Genomic DNA, 26,487 nt, shown 5'->3' on the forward strand with positions numbered 1-26,487 from the left:
CCGCCCGTCGTTTCAGACGGCGGCGCTGACGTGGCACAACGGCACAGGTACCGCCGTTTCATCCGGCGGTAACTTTTCCTACCGTCGGTCAGCGGTAAGGGTCTATTTCTGCTAATATTTTGCTCGACTATTTATTTCTGCAAAATCGTAAAAGAAAAAATATAAAAATAAAAAAAATTCGGACAGAAACCTCTCTCCCATGGAGCCCATGAAGGCCTAGCGAGCAGCAGCAGCACTGACCCAGTGAATCAAATAGCCAAATCTTCCCTCGAATCTGGAGTTCAGCTGCGTCAGCGACGTGGAGGATTTACAGTATCGTGACCTATTCGAAGCTACAGTCCTCTTGCAGCCAAGCATTTTAATACATTTTTTTCCTTTTATTATACAGACACTTGGACAGATTGATTGGTGAATTGGCGTACTATAAAACTGGAACCAAGCACCTTATCACACTTATACAGACATCCAAGACAGCGTCACAGTAAGCATGCAGTAGCATCCCCAAACATATTATGATACAGACATCAACAGATGCACACCTACCGGACCGGCTCCGTGCCGATCCGTCTCCACACGATCGAAGTCACCACCACGGCACCACAGGGGGCTGCCTCTCCTACTCCTCTGTAGGCCTCGCCACTGCAGCTAGGCCGGCGCCGCGGCGCGGCGGTCACTCCCCGTAGAAGGCCTTCTCGAAGGTCTGCAGGTACTCGGGCTCGAGCGCGAAGAGCACCTTGATGGGGTCGTCCTTGTCGGGCCCCTGCGTCACGTACGCCGTGCCGCTGCCGAACATCTGCGCCGGCGCCACGAACCCCGGGCGCCCCCACCCGAAGTCGGCGTCGTAGATGGGCATGCCCAGCCAGCTGACCACCCACAGGTCCGACTCCGGCATGAACTGTCCGCGCGCCGCCTGGCTTCCCTTCTCCGACTCCACCTCCAGGTAGTCGATCACCGACCGCACGTACGCGTCGTCCACGCGGGACACCGCGCGCTTGATCCGCTCCGCCACGAAGCCCAGCGGCTGCGACAGCACGTCCCCGACCTTCACGGTCACCAGGTCCCGCACGATCGCGTTCCCGAAGTAGGCCGCGGGAAGCTGCGGGCGGAGGCGCTGCCGGATGTTGGCGGGCACCCGGAGCCGCGTGTCGCCGTCGGCGGGGAGGCCCCTGGCGACGCACATGGCGCGCCACAGGTGCGCGGTCACCGCGCAGTAGGTGGACGCCCCCGGCGCGCACTGCGACCGGATGTCGGCGAGGAGCTTGGGCGGGACGGCGTAGACGCGCGTCACGAAGGGCCGCGGCGCGCCGTTGAGGTAGCACGGGGAGTAGACCGGGTGCTCGAAGGGGACGTGCGGCGGGGAGCGCGACCGGAGCAGGGTCCGGTCGTGGAACGGCGGCACCGTGGGCGGGGACTCCCCGCGCGCCAGCGCCGTCCATGTACGGATGAATTGGAACGCGCCGGCGCCGTCCATCGTCACGTGGTGCATGCCCGTGCCCACCGTCACGCCGCCGCACTTGAGGAAGGTGATCTGCACAGATTTTTTCACATCGCCAGCCACCGGATTACATGACATTCTCGCTGGTGTTCTAAATTATACTAGTTCAAATCAATTAGTGTAAAAGCAGCATAGGATTTGCAGGCAACAGGTCATAAATTGCTCAATCATTCACCGTTGGCATCAGTGGTCCGTCCGAAGCACTAACAGAGGTCCTAATTTTACGGAGCGCCAAAGGCCATTTGAGTTGCAAGTTGCCGCTGCCTATCTCTGAACTTTACCCAAAAAGGTTGTCATTTCACGCAAAAAGCACGCTGTAATCACACACACACACCGTTAGCCACTTAGCCTAAAGCACGAGGCAAGCAAGACAGCGATGGATCACTTCCTTTTCCCCTCCAAATTGTCAATACAAGCGAGCTGATCGCAAATGGCATCAACTTGTCCGTGCAAAAAAACGGTTGGCCGTTAAAGTCCACCATCCCGAGCGTCCAGATCGAAGCCTCAGCTCGCACCATGAGCAGTCGCCAGGCCCAATTTGCAAACTTTGTTGAAAAAAAAAAGACAGTCACGATCATGTCGCGATAAACAGCAGGCTAGCTCGTTTCCAGGCATCTACCGTCGTGTCCTAGCAGCGCATCTACAGTCCCCACATGCACACGGTACACCGGCGACCAGGGCGGCCGGCGATACGGATCGAACACATCGGCATCGCCATCGCGGTCTTAAACATGGGCATGGCCCGTCGTCATGGCACCGCCTCATGATTGACTAATGAGTAATGACCCTTTGCCATAAAAAATATTGATTAATGACCCTGATTATTTCCCCCGTTCCAACTTGCTCTGATCGGTTGGCGCTATCTATCTGACGCCTCTGGCGTGCGAAGATTTTTCATTTTGCTCCCCTTCCGGCTGAGCGAGCACGCCGGCGAGCACATACACAACTCCTCCTGATCGTGGGGAGCAGAGCAGGGTCCAGGTGCGAGGTAAAGCGAGGCCGTCGCATTCGAGCTAAGCGATAAGGCACGGAGGAGTGGCCGCCGGCCGGCGGGACACCACATGTCGATCTTAATGATTGGATCAGGCCGAACGCGATGGTTTTGCGTACGCGGACACGCAGCAAGGAAATGGATCTTGGTTGACGGGGAGACTAGAAATTGGACGCCGGATAAAAACGGCTGTACAGTGGCGCGCATGGGCATGATTGGCAGTGTCTAGCTCGTAAGGATCGAGGGGAGCAGGGAATGGGTCCGATTTGCGGAGAATCTTAGTAGCAACAGGAGCTTCCTTAAAATTATTCCAAAATTACTTTTATAAAAAATTGTCCCAAACCTTATTTAGCAGGAAAACAGAAAAACTTACCTCCAACAGCTCACCATCCTTCCTGTAAAAACATGCAGACGTAAAAAAAACACCTCCGTCGCCCGTGTATACGTGCGAGTCCGGTCCTTCCCCCGTCCAACGACACCAGCAGGTGAGAGGGAGGAGATCGAGCAGTTGCGCACCCGGTAGCCTAGCCGGCGATATGGGGTGGGCGCTAGTGCTGCACGACGGCGCTGGGGACGTCCCGCGCACGCTGCCGCCGGAGACCAGGGAGCCCCGCCTCGTCGCGCTTTGCCGCTGCCTCGACCTCGGCGCCGCCGCGCTCCGCGACGGCCGCGCGGCGCTCGACGTCGTCGAGCTCGTCGTACGTCCTTCGTTCCCTTTGCTCTTCCCCGGCCCTGGCCGTGCCGCCTGCTCATCATGCTCGAGCCGATCCGACCCGAGACCCGACCGACCGAGCGCCTGATGATGGTGTGACGTGCGTGTAGGTGTGGGAGCTGGAGGACTGCCCGCACTTCAACGCCGGCAGGGGCTCCGTGCTCACTGCCGACGGCACCGTCGAGATGGAGGCGTGCATCATGGAGGGCGCCACCCTGCGCTGCGGCGCCGTCGCGGGCCTCTCCACCGTCGCCAACGCCGTCTCGCTCGCCAGGCTCCTCATGGAGAAGACGCCGCACATCTACCTCGCATTCGACGGCGCCGAGGCCTTCGCCAGGGAACTGGAGGCCAACAGACGGGTCTACGTGCTGACGTGGTCAGTTGGCCAGTTTTAAAGTATTAGGAAATTTATTATTGGATCTGCTGTGGGATGACATGATTTTATTCGGACCTTCAATAGATAGTTTTGAGGAAGATTTTTTTTTAGCCTCTTGAAGTTGCTCCGTGTTAAACAGTTTTAGCAACTATTTTTTTTGAGTGGTATAAACAGTTTTAGTCACACCTCCACCTCAGCAGCACATACCTGGAATTCTGGACCCCATTCCGTCACCATTTTCAGCAGCTTCTGCCTTCTGCCTTCTGCTGCTAGCACATCAAGCCATCTCGCAGCTTTCGGTCACCATTCACGAGCTGGCGCTGCTGTTTTCGCCGCTTTCGGCGGCAGCAAGGAATCTTCACCGTGAAAATATCTCACCGGGGGGAAACGGACACGCGCCAAGAACGGCGCCGCGCGACCGCGACGGAACGGGGGGCTCGGACGCCGGGGGACAGGACGCGACGCGGGAAAAGCGTGGATGGCCGCCGGGTCTGCTCGGACCGCCCGCCGCGGCACTCCGCGGGCCTAGGTCGCGGTGCGCACTGTGTCGTGCCGTGCTCACCGCGGTGGAGCGCGTGCGCGACAACGCATGAGCCAGCCGGCAGCCGCGCTCTGGCTGTCAAGACTCATCCACCGTGAAACTGACCTGATGTACCAGCGCGTACTGCGAGTACCATGTGGCGCTTGGTCACGGCGGCCCGCAATCAGTGAGCCCGGGCCGTGCTGTCCTCCGCTGAGCGCCCTGCCGGCACGAAATAATGGTCCAGAAAGAAAGGCAAAGGCTAGGTACGGCGAGGTGAGTGTGAGCGAGGTGAGGAGAAGAGCAGGCCACCGCCCACCAGGCACCGGTGGTCTCGCACCGGCGCTGCGTACCGTGTGGTACTGTGGTTGGATGTTCAGTCAACTGCTCTTTTCAATAGCCTACATATGCTACAGCGGTGACGCATGAAAGAAATGGCCCTAGAGGAAAATGGCAACAGCTACATCCTACAGCTGCGCACAAAGTTAATCGCCCCACAGGACCCAGCCCAAGTACCGTGCGGTGACGCATGAAGTACTGGAATGGACGTGCCTGCTGGTTGTGGTCCGGCTACGCCAACTGCGATTTTCGCGAGGCAACTTGTTGCGTGCAGTTGAAGCCGGCCTCGGTTCGTCCGTCCGAATGGCAGCTGGTACTGCTAGTACAGCGACCTAGTACTATCAGAACTCATCGCCGGCCAGCAGCCCGCTCCGTGGACGGAATTGGTTTTCTTCAGCAGTTCCAGTTCGTGTCGAGTGTCGACACAGCACGCGCGCCGCCGCCGGCCTCGCGTGCGTGACTCGCGCATCGTCGCCTTCGCCCGCGCCAATGCACCTGACGGCCGCGGTCGGCATCGATCGGTGCAGACGGGAACCCAAAGTCATCGTTGATGCTGGCCCCTGCTGATCCGGTTGCGGCCACCATCTTGCCGTGCCGTGGCTGATGGTAACTGTAGCGCCGCGGCATGTCTGCCACGCTCTTTGAGCTGTCAGCCGTCAGAGCACTGTGGGTTTGATTTTTCTTTGGCCTGTGCCCAAGAGCGCCCAAGAACAGAAAGCTCGGATCACATGCAATCGCTCCTTCCCAAAATAAATACACCCATTCTTAAAATAAATACACTTACAGAGTTCGGTGAAAAGATGAGAATTACATATTTATTTTAGGACAAACTTTAAACTCTAGAAATGCATTTATTATGAGACGGGGAGTATGTACTATGTACTAATGTACTACTACTACTTTTTTTTCGAGGATGTACTACTACTCCTAACACAAGAGAAAGATTTCCAAGAAACGAAAAGAAGCTTAAGATTTCCCAAGAAACCAAAACAAGCTCGAATTATGTTTGAAAGAAGAAGCTCGGAACGGGAGACGGAAGTCATCTCCTTTTTTTTTTTCTACCGCTTTGTTCCAGCAAACTTGAGATAGGTATTTATTTGCCAGGCTTAAAATAAGCTAGGCCATCCATCGGTGGACACGTATATAGGGCTAGCTTGCCATGATTAAAATGGCTCCAGCTCCTCTGATAAAAACTAAAGCTATTTTGAAAAATATTTAGCAAAACGACTCCTTCTATATTTATAATGCGGTAGAAGAGGTTAAATGTCCAATATACACTTGACTATTGAGTAAAGTTTATATTTTTCCCTCTATTCTTACCCTTGTCCAATAGCGCCCGTCCCGTCAATTTGCTCCGACGCCGCTGCCCCGCTCCGACTGACAACCTCGCACGCCGCTCTCCATGATGTTGCGAGTCAAGGTAGGCCGAATCCGCCGCTGCTCGCCGACCAGGGGCCGCGCTCTGGCACCGACGTGCCACCTCCTCGCTGTCGTGCTCCGTCCCCGGCATAATGCTCCCTTGATGCACGGACCGCCCGCAGCCAGCCTCAGCGCGTCGCTCCTCGATGCCGCTCCCCCGATGAGTGGCATTTTAGCTGTAGTATTTGCAATTTCGAGGAGGAACTGCGTACTTGTGCATGCCGACAAGGAGGAGCCGCAGGAAGCCATGTTTTTCGGCTTCCTACGCGTAGTAAAAAAAGCTCCAGCTCCAAGTGAGCTTCAATCTCGAAGCTGTTTTGCAAACAACCGTTTGGTTGGGGCTCCCAACGGTGGCGGAGCCGTTTTGGGAGCCTACCGAAGAGGTCCATAAACGGACGTCCCTGTCCTACATGACTACGCCCATGACCCACCAGCGTGTCCATTGCTACCGCCGCTGTGGCGCTGTCAACCTGTCTGTCACGGCGAGCCCTGACGGTGAGGGCCCACGCGCCAGCGACGCCAAGGCTAAACCGTTCGACACCGCCGTATACTCTCTCTCCCTCTGACCAAGACTTTTCTCTCCGTTTCCCACCGACGTGCCGCGTGCAAAAACGAAACGAAAGCCGGCAGGGCAGATTAACCGGACGGACGACGGCGGTGAAAACGTAAAAAGAAAAAAAAACCGCGGTGATTTGGTTGAGCAAGGGAAAGCGAAGCGGAGCTCGGGTCGGGAGCGGGGAAGGGGTGCACCTGGACCATGGCGAGCACGCAGGGCGGCTCGCCGGACTCGGCGAAGGGCACGAGCAGGCGGCGCGCCTCGGGGGACGGCTCGAAGTCCCGGAACACCTCGTCGCCGGCGAAGTCGGCGCGGGCGACGGCGAAGAGCGCGCCCTCGCCCGTGCAGTCGATCTCGATCCGGCCCCCCGGGCCGGCCGCCAGGCGCCCCGCCAGCGGGTAGAACGGCACCAGCGCCCGGGCCAACGCGTCCCGCAGCCGCGCCGGCTCGAAGAAGGGGGATCCGCCCTCGGCGCCGGCGTCGGGTCCGGCAGGGGGCTTGGGGTAGTAGTAGACGAGCGGCGTGTGGGTCTTGGGCACGGCGAGGTCGAGGTTGGAGAGCCACAGCGCGTGCCGAGGGGTGGCCTCGCTCGGCGTCACCAGCGTCGTCTCCAGCACCTCCACCTTCATCTTCCTGCTTCTGCCTGTGTTCTGTTCTGGGTGCGGCGGATGTGTCTCTGACCGACTCTTCCGTGCCTCTGCTGTTTGAGCGGCGAGGGAGAGGGTGGGGTTTATAAATAGCAGAGGAGGACGACGAGAGGGCGCATGACAGGATGAGCTTTCTTTTACCTGGCTAAAGTTTAGGTTTGGATTCTCGGTAGCTAAAAAGATATTTATCTCTTGTATCCATCACTCCCGCATTAAATACTTTTCTTGAGGAAGGTGAGAAACAATTTGATTTTTTATCACTTTAGCTGAATTTAGCTAGGTTCAACTGGCTATAGAAATTTTTAACCAACTAAAATTTAGCTAGATCATCCATAACAGCTCTAAACATAAGCTAAGTTGCCATTTGGCAAGATTTTAGCTCCGGCTTATTCACCGGCTCATGCCGAGCCCCTGCCAAACGGCAAAAACCAAAATGGCTTATATGGAGAAGCCGGCAAAAGCCGCTGCCGTTTTTGCACTGCCATGGGAGAAGGGAAAAAAATTGGCTTGTCCCGGCTTCTCCTCCTCCCACAACCAAAACACACAAAACTACCCCTCGAGTTGGCCAAAACTACAGCAAAAATGCCACTCCTACCTTCTCGCCCGCGCGGCGTTGCTGGCGGCGCGCCGGCGCTGGGCTGACCAGCACCGGGACTGCGTGGACGCGGACCACCGGCAGGTGGAGCAGCGGCTGGACGACATGGCCGCGGATCCGCGGCCGGACAACGCAGCGGGGCGGACCGGCGGCTGGACGGCGCAGCAGCACAGACCAGCGACGCGAGGGAGCCGCAGCGCGACGCGTGGGTGGAGCCGCAGGGCGCTGAGCTGAGCAGCAGCGTGATGCAGGGCAGGCTTGGATCGGAGGCCGGAGCAGAGAGATGGGAGAAAGAAAGAGAATCGAGAGAACGAGAGAGAGCAGACCCGAGAGAATGTAAGGACCACGGAAAAGATAAGGAAGAAAAGGTACGGGAGAGAAAATGTAAAAAATAAAGAATAAGAAAAAAAGGAAATGAAGAAAAATAATAGGGATAATAAAAGAGAAAAATAAAAAGGAGAAGAAGAAAGGGTGTTATGGACATTTGATCACTTCCATCCATTTTAGAAAGTCGGGAACATTTTTCCAAAAGATAAGTGGGAGTTTAAAAAAACTGCATGTATACCACTTGGAGTACCCTAGGTTTTCTTTTGCCAGAGTCAAAGTTGTGCCAATCGGACCCTAACTTACTGTGTGGTGTCGATTGATTAGATAATCCGACGGCTGCGGCTAACCGCCGTCACATGCGACGGGCTCCGCCGGTCGTCCGTTGAAACTTGAGCGTGGTGCCATGTTAATTTTAAAACAACAAAGGGTTAAAAAAACTACGGCCGGGCTGTGGAAAAAGTCGTGTGTTTTGTCGGGAGCGCGGCGGCACATATCGCTTGCGTGTAGCCTCTTATCGGAACACTGGATTAGTGCGCTTTTTGTCGGTACTTTTTCTTCTTGGTGTTGCTTCGGTGCAGCTTCCCCCGAGGGTGGAACGGTGGATCGTGGATGAATGGATGATGCACCGTGGCATGGTTATTTCTACTCCCCGTTCCCTCGTCACTCGTGTGCTGTGGGTGTGGGCTAATGACCGTAACCGCAGGCAGTATTTTTCTCTCTTGAGCACGTGAAAGCTGGCTGCTGACGTGGGCCTATCGCTAAATAGTTTTTCCAACGCTGCAAAAGCTGTGTGCCGAGTCGGATCCGGTCCTAGAAGTTCTGGAGGGAAGGGACAAGGACATGCACGATGCGACAGGTCGATCGTGTCTGCCAAGGTTGAAGGTTCCAAAGTCGAGCGAGGAGGGACGAAAGAGCAGGGACGTGGCAGCTCGATCAGAAGCGAGCGAGATAGCCAGGGGTGCTCGCTCGCGCTGTGCAGTCGTCTCGATCAGCGAACATAAGCGCTGCTCTGCCCTGCTCTCTTTCTCTGGGCAGCGGCTAGCGACGTGACAGCCAACTAGGGCCTTGTTTAATTACTAAAACTTCCAACTATGCAAAAAGAATATTTCCCATTACGCTACATGCATGGAGTACTGAATGTAGACGAAATTAAAAACTAATTGCACAGTTTTGTTGTACTTTGCGAGACGAATCTTTTGAGCCTAATTAGTCAATATTTAGACAATAATTCACAAATACAAACGAAACGCTACAGTATGCTACAGTGCTGGCACAGTGATTTTGATTATTCAAAATCGGGCAACTAAACAGACCCTAGCCACCGTATTCAAACCAAAATTCTACGGGGAGCTGCATGCGTCCTGTCCTGCCTATGAGGCTCTGTAAGCTCTAGGTCATGTTTAGTTGCCCAATTTTGAAGTGCCAAAATCACTGTGCCAGTACTGTAGCATACTGTAGCGTTTCGTTTGTATTTGTGAATTATTGTCCAAACATTGATTAATTAGGCTCAAAAGATTCGTCTCGCAAAGTACAACAAAACTGTGCAATTAGTTTTAAATTTCGTCTACATTTAATACTCCATGCATGTACCGCAAGTTTGATATGATGGGGAATCTTCTTTTTCATAGTGATAAAGTTGAGATTTGGGTTAACTAAGGCCCTAGTTTCAAGCAGAGGAGGAGACGGAAACCCGTCCCATCATCGACGTGGAGACAGAGACGGTACGTGTAGTTTAACTCCTAGCTCCAACCGATATATCAAATATAACCCCTACTTCGAGGATCTCTCATCCACTTTTCAACTCTTACTTTTACTTCTCCCCGCACTCCAACCGATCTCTCACATGTGTCTCCTTCCTTTCCACTCCCCTCTATTTTATTTATATCTTATGACCAACTCTTCTCATAGCTCCCTCTATGGAATACGGATAAAAATATAAAATACAAATTTCAATACTGATTGAAAAAAATACGCTAATACAAATACTATTTACAAATCTCAGAATTTCACTGAGAAGAAAAGAATGGCTGTCCGTCTCCCAAACTCCTGATCTACCTCATCATCTCGGGTCTCGTGCACTCTATCTCTGCCCCTCGAATCCTCTCTGATCTCGAGCTGCCTTCAGTGCGCTCTCTCCCGATCCTCTCTCGATGGAGCTCCCTCTCTTGGTCTGGGCGGGCTGGGTAAGGGGCGGCGGCAGGTGCCTGCGATGCCGGCAGCATGCAGGGCGCGGGGAAGGGCAGTTGGTCGTTCGACCGGATGAGAGCTCGAGTAGGAGCTCCTACATGTGAGAGTTCAGGGCAACGGATGAGAGTCCAGATGAGAGGCGGGGCTCGAATGAGCGATCGGTTGGAGACACGTTTTCACTGTTGAACTTAAAATCGAGATGAGAGGTGGGATGAGGTATCGGTTGGAGTTGCTCGTTTTGTTATGCTTGTTAAGCGAGTCCGATCCCAAAAGACAAGATGGCTGATGCCATTGCGTTTGTCTGATTGGAATAGCGAAAGCGAGTTCAGACTAAATCGCGATGCTTTCAAAATTCGCCGGAGGGTGCGCAATCACTGCTGTTGCCTCCTTGACCGATCGCCCCAACAAGCTATGCCAGATGCATCCGTCTCTTAGCGTGCAAGTACCTGCAGAACTTGGAGCATAGACTTGTTTACCAAGGAATTCCTGCAGCCCACTAGCAGAATCACAATAACACGGACAAAAGTAAGAGATGTTCTTTGCGTTTTAGTAGGGGCAAAGAACCTCCTTGAGCAACTTGGAGGTGCAGCCATGAGTCTCCCGTACCCGGTCGTCGCTGGTCGGCGTCGGACAAGCAAAAGCCTGGCTGGGGACTGGATGGACGGGCGGGCCGGGCGCCTTCTGACTTTGTGTGATAGCAATAGTATAAAACGACCCCGCACGTCACGGAATATTCCATCCTCTTGCCAATTTTCAGCTCTTTAGGAATTTCATAATTTGCCATTTTGTAGTGTACTAAACTAATCAAGGCGACAGGGATTTGATTCCTGTAGCCAGTGTCAGTCAGCTAGATTGTGCCGTGCTCGCATCTTTCTCCGAATGGCCGTCTCCCGCGTACGTACTTGGGCTGTTTTTTTAAGAAGGGACAGGTCATCTGCTCGTCTTTGATTTGTTGTTCTTTTAATCGTGTTGTTTCCTTTTTTTTAAAACGATAAGAAAGAGCCACCACCAGTCTTAAAAAAAAAAGAGGTTGCAGCACTCTTGATGCTTCCGCAAAGTTCTGTGTCGAAACGACGACGTGGATCGGAGCGCCTGTAAGCCACCTACTAGAAGTCCATTGCCGCGCCTTTTTATTTGTCGTGAAAACGTGCATCGCAGGTGTACAAGTCCATTGCCATTGTGTGACTGGGACGGCGAGCGCGTGCTGTCGACCTGACGAACGAGGGCTGGCGGCAAGGAAAACACCGAGCCCGCAACACCGTTCAGAGCAAGTCAATCCGTACGGCGCGGAGACACAGAGGCCGTGTTCGCGTGCGCCGCGCGGTCTCGTGCTGCTACAGTGCTGCCGGAATTCACGAGCATGCGGCAGACGAGACCGCCCGGCGCGGCGACGGCGACGGCCACGGCTCCTCGTGGCCGGCCTGCCCCGTGCCGCACGTTGTGGCCGTGGCAGCGTCAGCGGAAACGACGAGCATCGACTTGCGGTGGCGACCAAGGAAACGCAGTCGCGCCCGGCTGATGTCTCCGGTTGACCGTGACCGAGACCGGCTGGATATATACTGGCGGGGTGGCGGGGCGACACCGGCGCGGCGAGGCTCGACGTGAGCAGCGGGCGACCGCCCGGGCCCCGGGGGGTAGCTGCTGTGTTTGGGCGTCGTATCGTACCTGCACCCGGGCCTGGAGTAGTGGAGCTGACGGACGCGTCCGACCCGGCGGCACTCGCGAGGAGCGGGCACTGCACGCCGGTTGTCCGTGCCACGCCCACGCCCACGCGTTCACGCCGTTGCGAGTTTCCACTCTGGGCGGCACGGGTTCCTTCGTCGATAGATAGATTCCGGTCCGGTCCGGTTCTGATTTCCGTTGTCTGCCGGGTCCTGGACCGTTTGGTCCACGCAGGCGAGGCAGCCTTTGGTAAAAGCTGATGCGATTGTGTGACACGCCGTCTCCGTTGGCGCCGGCCCTCGTTCGTTATGGCGTCCACTTCCTGTTGTACTGTACTGATGTCAAACATGGAAGATGCCTAAATTGAAACCTTATGGAAGATGAATTGGAATTCTGGATCTGTACATTTCTCGGGGCGAGTCAAGAAGAAGTTTGGTTGCTCTCGGGGCCAAAATTTGTTGGTTCGCACGGTGGGGGTCCTCTTGAGTCCTCTTTTCTAGGTTCCGTTTTGGTTGTGCTCAAGCCGTGTCGGTCCATTTAATACAATGCAATCCCGACTATATACCTAAACAAGCACTTCTCCAAATACATACAACCTAGCTTGCCCAAGCCTGTATGATAACTCCATCAAGCCCGCTTTCTTCTGGGACAGGCCGTGGGCAGGCTCTATGCACGCGTCAATCTAAAATGCTCAAGTCCACTTCGGTCAAAAAATGCTCAAGTTCAGAATATAAAATACAACCACAATTTGTTTTTCTCTTAAGTGGTGAAACTTTCGAATAATTAATATATAATAATCCAACGTTCAACATTTTTATAAACTTAATGATGAACTTTTATTTTGAAATTGGTGGAATATGTCTAGCCGAATGTTGACTTATCATTTAAAAATGTTGAAGTAATGCATTTCAAAGATGAATTGAACTTTTTAAAATGTTAAACAATCCAATGGTGGGCCAACAAGCGAAGGCCCACAAGACCAACATGAATGCCTGCTTGTTGCTTTCTGGCCCGTGTGAGGTTTCAGCGTAGGACCGGCCCACTTGTCCTCTTACTCTTAAAATGACAAAATCTGTCTGATGTCGTCGGGTCCAACAAAAGACATCGCATTTCTGTCGTATCATGTGTCTACAACATCAATCAACTATATACAAAAACCGATGGTACAATCCATTGCTCGCTTCCCTCATGGCCAGATAACTATGAAGTCCGCAATGGTGTGTGACTCACTAGAATAACACGACGATTTGGACCCTATTTAACGTTAACTGTATGGTCTTTCTTTCTTCGATGGAAATAATGTGATGTGACTAAAATAACTGCATCCATCATGCTTGTTTTTCCAATCAAATGAAATCAACTTCGTACGTTTTGTCACGTAACCTTACTTTTAACACCTGGTACCCAGGTATAAGTATAGAACCCAATCAATCCTTGATCTCAGGAAACTCAAAAAAAAAGTCCTTGAACTCACACTGAAATAAACCAAGGTTTCCCCCGCCACCGAACCTATGCTTCTGGTCTTTCACTGTGGATGTTGTTAACTTGTTATCTTCCCTTCCAATTAAAAATTCATAAGTACAAATAATTTTGTTAACCACAAGGGTGATCCGCAAGGCATGTTGAAGGAGACCTGAGCATTTTAAGCCGACCCGGCTCAAGCCCGATAGGTTTGGCCTGCACACGCTCGCCGTTGGGCTGGGCGTTGTCAGTGAAAATCAAGAAGAAAATTTGGACTCGTCTAAGCGCACCCAACCATTAATGTCATTTATTTTTCTACTAAAATAGAACAGGCTACTTGAGCCCGGCTTGAGCTCGGCCTGACAACGCCCACAGGATGGTCATGGGCACAAATTTTCAACCCGAAATGAATAGGACTTTTTTCGGCCCGGCCCAACCTTGGTCCGTCTTGCAAAATGCTTAGGTCTATGTTCAAGAAGGAATATATCTAGGCCCACCACTCGTTCCGGCGCCGCCATGCCGCTTAGCTGCCTTGCGCGCTCGGTTTTTGCCTTCGAGCAACTGGGTAGCTGTTTGTAGGCCTAACATGCACTCTTTGTAGTTGTCGCACTCAACCAATGTGTTCAAAGTCCGCACTTGTTGGGGGAAATATTAACGACCTCCCAAAACCGCTTAAAGCGACAGTCATGAAGGCCCAGGCCCACCTGCGGTAATTATGATCACATCCGGCCCAGTGAAGGCAGAGAGCATCCCACTCCGTCTCGCCCGACCCAGAGCCCCGGGGTCGGACAATACCGACCCCTCATGGAGGGACTCCGCCTCGCCTGACCGCGGTCCCAAGGTCGGGAGCGCCCGACCCCTCGCCGCAAGGTTCCGCCTCGTCCGACCGCGGTCCCAGGGTCGGGAGCGCCCGACCCCTCGCCGCAAGGCTCCGCCTCATCCGACCCGGGGAACCGGGGTCGGGAGCGCCCGACCCTCACCACAGAAACTCCGCCTCGCCCGACCCTGGACGCGGGGGTCGGACTCACTCGGGTCCACGAGATGGATATTCCCCTCGGGCGCGGACCGGAGGATAAGGATAACGATCGCGTGGGTCCCCCTATCGACCTCGCCATAAATGCGCCGCGGCCCTGTCAAGCCACAAGGGAGCGGCGTCCCCAACGTAACTGGTCATGAATACCGGAGCACGGCCGTGCGGCGCGGGCTGCAGTGGCCGTGGCTCCTTCTGATTCGCCACAGGGTACTCATGAGCCGCGCCGAACGACACAGGAGGACGCATCGCTTGTTCTCGCACCTCGTGCTCCTAACGGCAGCGTCAGGGACGCGACGTCCGAGTCTTACGGTAATCGGTGGGGCAACAGAATCGGGCCTCCTCCCCGGCGGGCACGGATGCCGAGGCTGAGGCTCATCATCACTCTCGATGGTGACGGCGACCAGGGAGATCATCGACAAGATCAGGAGGGAATCGCCCTTCCTCGTCGGGCGCGCTGACAGAGACCGGGGGCCGGAGCGGGAGCGGCGGCCTCGGGGCTCTCCCTTGTATTATTTTTCTTTTTGGCTTATCCTTTCTACTTCCTCTCCTAAGGCCCGTCTCAGCTGTAACCCCGGGCTCCTTCTTGCGCTATAAAAGGAGGACCGGGGGTCACGAGACGGGGACGGAGACTTTTTTCCTCAAGCCAGCAGCATACTCTCACACTCCTTTAGAGCACAAGCACCCCCAAGAGACCTGGGATCAGTTCCCTCTCTCGTCCCTCTGTAACCCCTACTACAGAACCCCGCACGGGTAACACGAGCAGCCTCGATACTGGACGTAGGGCCTCCTTTGCCCGAACCAGTCTAACCCCATGTCACCCACGCCACCATCCGAAGCCTTACGCGCATAAAAGAAATTTACTAGTCTAAGTCTCGATCCACAAATCCTGACAACGACAGTTGGCGCGCCAGGTAGGGGACCTTTGCGCGTATGTCTCCGGCTTCAGATGGCCAGCCACGACATCAGCTTCGCTTCGGGCTCCCTGATCCGCTTTGGGAGCCTGGACTTCCTCGCCACCGGGGAGGGGATCGAACTGATCCCTCTCCTCGTCTTGCCCGCTCGTCCCGCCATCTCCGGCCCCGCCGCCGGGACAGCGGCAAGCGGCCAGGCGCGCGTCGGAGGGCCCTTCCCAAATGGTCGGCTCTTCGGGCTGCGCAATGCCGCGGCGACTTACGGTCGCCTCCTGACGCGGTCCATGACCGTGTCACCCGCGAGCGGCAAACTCGGGGGCGTGGCGAGGACGATCTCCGACGCCGGCTCCAGCTACGGGAGCCACCACCCCTCGCGTGAGTGCTTCATGGCCGAAGTGCACTCCGAGGTGTCCAACAACGATGGCACCGAAGGGAGACAGAGGACTCCTCCCCCGCGCGCCGCAGCTACGACCGGGGCCTTGCCAAGGGCCCTGGAGCGCCTCCGGCAGCCGGAGGCGCGCGCAGCATCCCGCCACGAGGTCGAGCGCCCCCACCACGAAGGCGGAGCGCGACAGCGGGCGCGCGACGTCCAGCAGCGCATTTGCGCGGACGAAGAGCGCCCTCAGCTCTTCGTCCACGCTAGCCAGAACGTCGCAGCTGCGGCGGCCCTACTCCGGCAACTCCCCGAGCCGGCGATGCCCGAGGAGCAACGGGCGCGCCAGGAGATGCGCGACTTGCTCGAATGCGCCGCCGTCCAGCAGGCGGAAAGTTCCGCGTCCCGGCGACGCGGGCAAAACGCCAGCAGGGCGGCGCCCGACGCGCCCCCGGAGAGACGGGAGGAGTCTGTCCACCAGCCTCCTCCTAGGGCAAACTAGGCCGCGTCTGTCCGGCGGACACCACTACCCGCGGGAGGCGGGGCTCGATCCGTCCATTGACACGTCGGTCCCGTCCACGATGCCCGCGACACCCTGGACGCGCGGAGGCGCTCCCGCGCGGATAGGGAGGACGGGGTAGATCGCGGCTACCACGTCCACCGCGGCGGGCGCTACGACAGCGAGGAGGACCGCAGCCCGAGCCCCGACCCGGCGGGGCCCCGGGCCTTCTCCGTGCGCATCATAAACGCGACTTTTCCGCCGCGCTTCAGGCAACCGACCAACGTAGCCAAATACTCGGGGGAGACGAACGCTGGGGTTTGGCTCAGCGACTACCGGCTCGCATGTCAAGCCGGCGGGACGGACGATGATCTATTCATCATCCGCAACCTACCACTCTTCCTGGCCGACTCGACACGAGCCTGGCTAGAACATATCCCTTCGGGACGTATCCGCTGCTAGAACGACCTGAAGGAGGTATTTATAGGAAACTTCCAGGGCACGTACACGCCCCCCGACAACTCCTGGGATCTCCGGAGCTGTCGCCAGGGAGCAGACAAGTCCCTCCGGGACTACATCCGGCGCTTCTCCAGGAAGCGCACTGAGCTCTCCAACATCGCGGATGCCGACGTCATAGGGGCCTTCTTAGCGGGAACCTCCTGCCGACCCCTCGTCCACGAGCTAGGGCGCCGAGGCCCGCGGACCACGGAGGAGCTCCTCAACATTGCCACCAGCTACACCTCGGGCGAAGAGGCTGTTGGAGCGATCTTCGACCGCTCCAAAGGCAAGGCAAAGCGGGAGGAGGATGCTGACGAAGGCACCTCCAACCGCCAGCAGAAGAAGAAGGGAAAACAGCGGCGCGAGGCTCCCCTCGTGGCTGCTGTCGAGCGCAAGCGAGGACAGCCGCCCCCGGAGGGCACTCCTGGCTTCTTCGACAAATTGCTTGAGGGACCGTGCCCGAACCACGAGTTCCCCGTGAAGCATGCCTACAAAGACTGCAACCTCATGAAGAGGTACTTTGTAGGTAATCCAGTGAAGGGCGACCGGAAGCGGAAGCCCGATGAAGAGAAGAAGGGCGACGAAGAGAAGGAAGATGGCTTCCCCAAGGTGGACGGCTGCTTCACGATCTTCGGCGGCCCAGCGGTGTACGACTCCAAGCGCCAGCAGAAGCTGGAGCGTCGAGAGGTCTACGCGGCTGAGCCGGCAACGTCGGCCTTCCTCGACTGGTCGGGACCGACCATCACCTTCGATCGGTCCGACCACCCGGGACGCGTCCGGCATCCAGGACGCTACCCCCTCGTCGTCGACCCCATCGTCGGCACGACGCGCCTCATCAAGGTGCTCATGGATGGAGGCAGCGGCCTCAACATCCTCTACACCGAGACCCTCGACGCTATGGGGATTGACCGCTCCCGCCTCCGTCCCAGCAAGGCGCCGTTCCACGGCGTCGTGCCGGGAAAACAGGCGATGCCTCTCGGGCAAATCGACTTGCCCGTCACTTTCGGAACCCCCTCCAACTACAGGAAGGAGGTCCTCACCTTCAAGGTGGTGGGGTTCCGCGGAACCTACCACGCCATCTTGGGGCGGCCATGCTACGCGAAGTTCATGGCCATCCCCAACTACACCTACCTCAAACTCAAGCTGTAGGGGCCCAGAGGGGTCATCACCGTCGGCACATCTTTCCAGAAGGCGTATGGGTGCGACGTGGAATGCTGCGAGTACGCTGCGGCCATCACCGTCACGGGCGATCTGGCTGCCCAGCTCGTGGAGGGAGCCGAGGACCAACCCGACTCCAAGCAGTCGGCCACCTCCTTTGAAGCCACCGAAGGCATCAAGGAGGTCCTCCTCAACCCCAGCAGCTCCGACGGCAGGACCGTGCGGATCGGCGCTACCCTATCCCCCAAATAGGAAAGCGCGCTCGTCGACTTCCTCCGCGCGAACAGCGACGTCTTCGCGTGGAAGCCCTCGGACATGCCCGGCATTTCGAGAGAAGTCGCCGAGCACTCCTTGAACATCAAGGCCGGCTCCAAGCCAGTGAAGCAAGGACTGCGCCGCTTCGACGAGGAGAGACGCAAGGCCATCGGCGAGGAGCTCCAGAAGCTTTTGACGGCCGGATTCATCAAGGAAGTGTACCACCCCGATTGGCTAGCTAACCCTGTTCTTGTACGAAAAAAGAATGGGAAATGGAGGATGTGTGTTGATTATACCGGTCTCAACAAAGCGTGTCCAAAGGATCCGTTTCCTTTGCCACGCATAGATCAGATAGTCGACTCGACCGCCGGGTGCGAAACCCTTAGCTTCCTTGACGCGTATTCCGGCTACCACCAGATCGTGATGAAAGAATCCGACCAGCTCGCTACCTCTTTCATCACCCCCTTCGGCCCCTACTGCTACGTTAAGATGCCGTTCGGCCTCAAAAACGTGGGTGCTACATTCCAGCGATGCATGCTGAAGTGCTTCGGGGACCTCATCGGGCGGACCGTTGAGGCTTACGTTGATGATATCGTAGTCAAATCCAAGAGGGGCGACCAGCTCGTCCCCGACCTCGAACTAGCCTTCGAAAGGCTGAGGGATAAGCGCATTAAGCTCAATCCCGAAAAGTGTGTTTTCAGAGTTCCAAGGGGCATGCTGTTAGGCTTCATCGTCTCCGTGCGCGGCATCGAAGCCAATCCGGAGAAGATAGCGGCCATTAGCGACATGGGGCCAATCCGGAACATAAAGGGAGTCCAGCGCGTCACGGGATGCTTAGCGGCCCTGAGCCACTTCATCTCGCGCCTTGGCGAGCGGGGGCTTCCTCTCTATCGACTCCTGAAGAAGACTGACCGCTTCGAATGGACCGGCGAGGCCTAGGAGGCACATGACCGGCTCAAGGACCTCCTGACGAAGGCCCCAGTCCTGGTCCCGCCGACCGACGGTGAGCCCCTCCTGCTCTACATCGCGGCGACCACCCAGGTGGTTGGCGCGGCCCTGGTGGTGGAACGAGAAGAGGAAGACACGCTCTCAAGGTGCAACACCCGATGTATTTCGTCAGCGAAGTCTTGTCCGAGTCCAAGGCGCGCTACCCGCAGATCCAGAAGCTCATCTACGCCGTCCTCATCACAAAGAGGAAGCTGTGCCACTACTTCACCTCCCACCCGGTAACGGTCGTTTCGTCGTTCCCACTAGGCGAAGTAATCCAGAACCAGGACGCCACAGGACGGATCGCGAAGTGGGCGCTCGAGCTCATGGACCAGGGCATCGCCTACGCCCCCCGTACCGCCATCAAGTCCCAGGTACTCGCTGACTTCGTGGCAGAGTGGACGGAGATTCAGACGCCATCGGCGCCGGAGAAGCAGGAGTACTGGACGATGTACTTCGATGGGTCGCTAATGAGGGCCCGTGCCGGAGCAGGTCTCGTCTTCGTCTCTCCTCTAGGCGTGCGCATCAGGTACATGATCCGCCTCCATTTTCCTACATCCAAAAATGTCGTCGAGTACGAGGCCCTCCTCAACAGGCTTCGCATCACCATCGAACTGGGCATCTGTCAGCTAGACATCCGGGGCGACTCCCAGCTAGTCGTCGAACAAGTCATGAAGGAGTGGAGCTGCCACGACCCTAAGATGGCAGCCTACTGCAACGAGGTTCGCAAGCTTGAAGACAAGTTCGATGGGCTGGAACTCAACCACGTCGCAAGGCGCTTCAACGAAGCTGCCAACAAGCTGGCGAAGGCAACATCCAGCCGAATGCCCGTCCCCGACGGCGTCTTCGTCAGTGACCCGTTCAAGCCTTCAATCCGTTACCCAGAGCCGGCGAGGGTCGGTGAAGCGCCCCCGGCCCTGGGGTCCGGCCCCGACCTAGAGGAGGTCGGCAGCGCGCCACCCATCCCAGGCCCGGACACCAGCACCGACGGGGTCGGCACCGCTTCGCCCAACTCGGCCCCGGAAGCCGACCCCTCCGGTCCCATGGTCATGGAAATCGCGGCAGACCCCGCGGCGGGGCCCGACCCCCCAGCCGACTGGAGAGCCCCGTACCTCAACTACCTCATCCACGACACGCTCCCGGCGAACAAAACGGAAGCCCGTAGGATCGCGCGTCGCGCCAAATCCTTCGCCGTTATCGATCAGGAGCTCTACAAGAGAAGCCACACCGGCATCCTCCAGCGCTGCATCCCGATCGAACAGGGAAAGGCACTAATCCAGGACATCCACGCCGGAGCCTGCGGCCACCACGCTGCGCCAAGGACCCTCGTCGGCAACGCCTTCCGGGAAGGCTTCTACTGGCCGACAGCGGTCGCCGACGCTACCCAAGTAGTCCGCACCTGTGAAGGGTGCCAGTTCTTTGCACGCCAAACTCATCTACCTGCGCAGGCGCTCCAGACCATCCCCATCACGTGGCCGTTCGTGGTCTGGGGGCTGGATCTTGTCGGGCCCTTCAAGAAAGCGCCCGGGGGCTTGACCCACCTGCTTGTCGCCGTCGATAAGTTCTCCAAGTGGATCGAAGCAAGACCGGTGGCGCAAATCAAGTCCGAGCAGGCGGTACAGTTCTTCACCGACATCATGCACCGCTTCGGAATCTCCAACTCCATCATCACCGACAACGGCACGCAGTTCACCGGGAAGAAATTCCTCCAGTTCTGCGACGACCACCGCATCCGAGTGGACTGGTCGGCCGTGGCACACCCCCGCACGAACGGGCAGGTCGAGCGAGCCAACGGCATGATACTTCAGGGTCTCAAGCCACGGATCTTCGACCGCCTGAAAAAGTTTGGCGGACGGTGGGTCGCCGAGCTTCCAGCAGTCCTTTGGAGCCTGAGGACAACCCCCAGTCGAGCGACTGGCTTCACCCCGTTCTTCATGGTCTACGGGTCCGAGGCCATCCTGCCCACCGACCTGGAATACGGATCGCCGAGGGTCAAGGCGTACGACGAACAAGGGAACCAGGCATCGCTCGAAGACGCACAAGATCAGCTCGACGAGGCCCGCGACGTGGCCCTGCTGCACTCGGCTAAGTACCAGCAGGCCCTACGGCGTTACCACAGCCGCAAGGTGCAAGGCCGAGCCTTCAACGTTGGCGACCTGGTGCTCCGCCTCGTCCAGGATAACAGGGGTCAGCACAAGCTAACTCCCCCGTGGGAAGGTCCCTTCATCGTCGCGCAAGTACTACAGCCAGGCACCTACAAGCTAGCGACCCTCGACGGGCAGATCACGACAATGCTTGGTACATAGAACAGCTAAGGTGTTTTTAGCCCTAGTTTTCATTCCCAAGTTCTGTACATAGACTTGTCTGTAAATCCGAAGTTCTCTTTTTTGCGGAAAAAGAAATTTCAAGCCGATTCTGTTTAGGCTTTTCCCGTCGAGCTCAGGGATATCCGACCCTGGCTTCGCTCCAGGGTCGCATATCCCTCGGGGGCTATCAGGGGCTCCGGCTCAAGCCACTTGGCACCATCAAAAAACGTTTTTCCTTCCGAACCAAGTCCCCCTTTCTGAACTTTCTGGGCATAAAAAGAAGAAGGTGCGCGAACGGTGTTAGGGCAAGATTGATCGGACTGCGAAAAAACCTACGCCCCAGCGGCTATGGTACCTTCGCTCATCAAAGCTTACTGACATGCCCGACAATGCACTCTAAACTTTCCAAGTCCAAAAAACAAGAAAGGGGATCGGAAACTTTTGCACAACAAGTTATAGGAAAGGCCTCTATGGCCATCACGGAACAAGTCTGAAACTAATGTATTTACATCTGGGGCGCCAGCCCGATACAGTTAATTCGCCGGGGGATCTTCGGGAGGGACGGCCTCATCCTCCAAGAGCTTCGCCAGGGCCTCCGCCGGGTTGAACACCGATGCGTCGATCTCATCCAGTTCGGCCTCGGAGTAACCGGCGGCGTATCCTCCGCTCATCCCGGCGAAGTTGATGCCGGAGTAGTGGGAGCCGAAGACCTCGAAGGCTCGCGTCACGCCGGTGTGGAGCGCCTCCAGGGCGATCTCGCGGGCTCGGCGGTAGGTCCCGAGGACACGAGTCGCAAGCGAGCTCGTCCCCTCCTCCTGGACCACGCTGAGGCCGTCACAGACGACGCGGACCGCATCCCGCAGGTTGCCGTGCTCAGCGCATTCCGTGTCGAGCGCCTCCCTCAGCCGGGTGATCTCGCCTGCAAGGATCACCCAGAAGAACTCGCTAAATCAAAAATCACTGCAACATTGCAAAGACAAAGAAATGAACAGAGTCTTACCCTCGGACTGGGCCTTCAGCTGGCGCTCCTGGGCCACGGAGGCCTGAAGCTCCCGCGCTTACGCTTGAAGCTGACCGACCTCCGCCCCAAGGTCGGCCGCCGCCTTCTCGACCTCCTCCTTCTGGACCTTCTCGGCATCCCGATCCTGCCAAGCCTTTTGCCGCTCACGCCGGATGCGCTCGACGGTCTTTTGAAGGGCTTCATGCTCCCCCTTCAGCCGTGTGAGTTCCTCGGCGTCGTGGCGGGCCTTTTCGGCAGCGGCCTGGAACTCCTCGCGGTCGAGGCGGGCCTTATCGACGACGGCTTGGAATTTGGCTTCCAACCGTCGCACCTCCTCATGCGCCGCTTGCTCGCGCCTTTGCAGGTCGTTGATGACCCCCTGGGTGGCAGCAACCTGCATGGATAGCTCCCTGGTTCGTTCTCTCTCCAAGTTGAAGCGCTCCCAGAGCCCCTGCTCCAGCCGGAGGAAATCAGATTTCCCCCGACTGCATTCTTGGAGAGCCTACAAAGCAATACACCATCAGGGGCAAGGCAACGGGAAAGGGACAATCACCGACAGGAGGGGTGACGTACCTGGCTACCAGGGAGGACGACGTTGTCCAACTCCCCCAACACCGAGGACAGAGCCGCGCGGGTGCTTGCAAGGCTGCCCTGCACCGCCTGCCACTTGCGCCACTCCGCGGCGTCATCCAGGGTGAAGAGGTGCCTCGGCGGGTCCTCACGGGACGTCCAACGCAGGACAGACCCCCTCCACGCCCTGGGGACGGAAGTGGCCAAAGCCGAAGCGGGAGTCGACCCGGAAGCCTCCGGGTTCGCCGACGGTCCCAGCGCCTGCGCCCCTATCACTGACGGGACCGCCGAAGCGGGCTCCTCCGCCCCTGCCGGAGCCCCTCGAGCGGACACCTCCGCCCCCGCCGCCGGTGCCACCTCCGCCGGGACCTCCGGGGCAGAGGTCCCCGCCTCCGTCACCGCTGCCCCCTTCGGCGCAGCCGCGGAGGCAGACACTCCCTCCTCCGTCGCTGCCGCCGTCCCCGTCGTGGCTGCAGGAACATCAGTCCCTGTTCCCGTCGCCGCCGTCCCCTCCGCCTCGTCGGCGTCGAGGTCAATCACTTCCCCGGCCTGAGGGCCCTGGGGAGCGACGCTCTGCACCGAGGGGTTGACCAGGGAAGCGGAAGGCGGAGCGGGGTCCACGCCCTCTCCCACGCCCGATGGCGCCGCCACTCCACCGGTCACCGTCACGGGGGCCGCTTCCGCGGTGGGACCTGCGACCTCACCGGGGACCCCGCCGCTCGCCGTAGGCGGGACCGCGGTCCGCCCCACAGAGGCGGACGACACCCGCAGCACCTTCTTAGGCGCCAGCTGCAGGACGAGACCACGGGGGGTGGCGCTGCGAAACAACAAACAAATGTTAGCAGAAACAAACGCAAGGTGGGGAAAGGAGCGAGGTTCACGAGGAAATCCAAATTACGTTCCTCCGGAGCAAGGACGGCGCGCGCGCTTTGCCTCGGAGCCGGACGCCGACCCCGGGGCATCCGGCAACGGCCACTTGTCGCCACTCCGCTGCTCTTGAGTCTCAGGCGCGACGGCGGGGGAAGGCTCCGTGGACTCCAGGGAGCGCTCCGCGCTGCTTCCTAGGGGCGCCCCGCGCCGGCCCCTGGGCGACGGCGTGGGCGGGCTCCGAAGATCTTCGGAGAGCGCCCCGCGCCGACTCCTGAGGGGCGCCCCGCGCCGACCCCTGAGGCATGGCCCTGGAGCCTTGCGGAACCGAGCCCCGGGCAGACGATCCTTCCGCCTCATCTCTCACGGCCGTTTGCGGGCGCGCCTCCCGGATTACGTGCGCACCCTACCGAGGGGACAAGACCAGCTCTTCCTCCTCCTCATCATCCTCCTCGTCTTCCTCCTCGTCATCATCATCGTCGTCGTCATCGTCGTCCGACACGACCTGCCCTTTCCGCCGCCGTTGGAACTCCTTGGCGGCCTTCTTCCTCTTTTTCGCCGTCTCCCTGTCCTTACGGCGCTTCTGCTCTTCGGTAAGGAGACGGTTTTGCGTCCGCCGATCGGTGTCCTCCGGCACCGGCGGATGCGAGTCCACGACCCGGGTCAGCATGCCCTGCCAACACAAAAATGGCCCCGCGTCAGAGCGACGACCATGAGACACGAGAAGAGAAGGTCGGCGCCCCAATCCCTTACCAGGTCGACGAAGCCCTCGTCCGGGCGCATCGGCGGGTGCCCGGGCACCGGGTAGTCAGCATCCTTGTCCTCCAACGCCTCTCGAATCCGCTGTCGGATCTCGGAGGCGGCGAGCGCGCCCGCCACAAGGGCGGTGCCCTCGGTCGGTACGCTCGGAGTCATGGCGGTGAGCGAACGAACCCGGAGCATCAGAGGCGCCACCCGCCGGGCATGGTACACCCCAATGACCCCGGCGGTGGTAAGCCCTCTCCTCTTCAGCTGCTCAATAGCCTGCAGCAGGTCGAGGATCTGCTTCTTCTCCTTCTCAACCGGTCCGTACGACCACACCTCCGGCGCCGCGTCGATGGTGCGGCCGGTAAATTCTGGCAAGGGGGAGTTCGAATAGTTCTTCACGTAGAACCACTGGTTGTGCCACCCCTTGTGGGATGCCGAGGTCTTCATCGCCATGTACTCCTTGGAGCGAGTATGGCGGAGGTGGATCCCAGCGCACGCAATCGGCACCGGGGGCAACCGCTGCTGGTTCCCCCTCCTCTCCGTCTTCTGGTACAGGCTCACCATGAAGAAGTACTTCCACAGCGAGAAGTTGGGCTCGATGCCCAGGAACCCCTCGCATAGTGCGACGAACGCCATAATGTGCTAGATCCCATTGGGGTTGAGGTGCTGAAGCTCGAGCCCGTAGTAGTGGAGGAGCCCCCGAAAGAAACGGCTCGGCGGAGTCGCGAACCCCCGCTCGTGGAAGTGAGCGAAGGAGACGACGTAGCCGGCGGGAGGCGTCGGCACCTGCTCCAACCTCGGCAGCTTCCACTCGCCCACCTCCGTCCTCTCGCAGAGGAGGCCTTTCCTCACCAAGCCTTCGGCGTGCGAGGAGTTGAAGTGAGAAATCCCCCAGGATCCCATCGCCGGAGGAGGAAGGAACTTGACGGGGACAGAAAGAAATGGCATAGCTCTGAGCGGAGGAAGACGAAGCGGGCGCGGATGAGCTGAGGACGAGTCTGGAGGGAGAAAAGACTTGAAAGCAGAAGCCGGGCGGAACCAGCAAGGCGGAGCCTTCGTCTTTATAGGGAAGGCGCGAAGGGAGCGGAACCGACGCCCCTGTCGCCATAAATGCGGCGCCAGGTACGCCCCTATCAAGGCCCACTTTCTTTTTGGAAACCGCGCGCAAGATCGGCCGCAGAGACATCCTTTCCTCCTCGATTCGCGGGTCGGCGCCTTACATAACTCCACCTCCCGGAGGACGCGCACACAACGTCCCCCACGTTCGGCCCAAGATGCAGCATCCGTCCCGATTCGGCCCAAGGCCCACTGAAAGGTAATAAGGGATACGGGGCTGAAAACGCCCCTACGGCCCATTACGGTCCAGAGGTTCGAAGGCTGGCCCGCTACAGGTTCGATAGCCGCCTCAGGATACCCCCGAGCGAGGGGTGAGAAGGGACGGGTCCGCTAGGGGCCAACACCTAGGCGAGCGAAAGCCAAGGGCGTCCCGACCTCACGTTCGAGTCCAGACCGGCATCAAAGTTCATGGTTTTTCCACGAGGAAAGGCAACGAGCCCCCGGATCTAACCGAACAGACTCGGGAACTATATGAACTGGCCGGCTAGAGCCTGGAGTACGCCACCAGCTTGGCCCGAGCCGGACCCCCCCCCCCGAACGGGGACCGAGACTCCACTCGAACCGACCCGTTCGCAGCTCAACGAGCACCACGGTTCGTCCATCGAGGATAGTGTGGCACGGCTCATCCCCTCCATCCCAGCGAACGACCGCTTGAGGGGTAACGATCAAAAGCCGATCTAGCCTCCCGAACGGTCTCCTGCAACGCGCGGGGGCTCGGGGGCTAGCATCGCAACCAGTGACCACGCGTGTGGTCGCGATTTGAGGACTCGAGGTGGGAGCGCCCTACGGAGTAATGAGGAGTCCTCCCGCAACAAGTCATCCACAGGACGCCTCTCCTAATCGAACTCCCTGGCCAAGCCGGACCAACAACGCTCCCTAC

The 26,487-nt window shown here is 58.0% G+C and overlaps 2 protein-coding genes across 2 annotated transcripts; one reads left to right on the plus strand and one right to left on the minus strand.

Moving 5' to 3' along the window:
• Window positions 1-343: 343 nt before the first annotated feature.
• Window positions 344-7,924, minus strand: LOC117842650 (putrescine hydroxycinnamoyltransferase 1). Its single transcript, XM_034723142.2, has 2 exons — window positions 6,603-7,924; window positions 344-1,528 (listed from the first exon to the last, which is right to left on the minus strand). The coding sequence occupies exons 1-2, from the start codon at window positions 7,035-7,037 to the stop codon at window positions 671-673; spliced, it is 1,293 nt and encodes a 430-aa protein (XP_034579033.1). The 5' UTR covers window positions 7,038-7,924; the 3' UTR covers window positions 344-670.
• LOC117842651 (isoaspartyl peptidase/L-asparaginase 1) lies at window positions 2,540-3,757 on the plus strand. The gene is made up of 2 exons (XM_034723143.2): window positions 2,540-3,184; window positions 3,309-3,757. The coding sequence occupies exons 1-2, from the start codon at window positions 3,023-3,025 to the stop codon at window positions 3,591-3,593; spliced, it is 447 nt and encodes a 148-aa protein (XP_034579034.1). The 5' UTR covers window positions 2,540-3,022; the 3' UTR covers window positions 3,594-3,757.
• Window positions 7,925-26,487: the final 18,563 nt, after the last annotated feature.

This window comes from Setaria viridis, chromosome 2 (genome assembly GCF_005286985.2).
Source record: "Setaria viridis chromosome 2, Setaria_viridis_v4.0, whole genome shotgun sequence".
Lineage (NCBI taxonomy): Eukaryota > Viridiplantae > Streptophyta > Magnoliopsida > Poales > Poaceae > Setaria > Setaria viridis.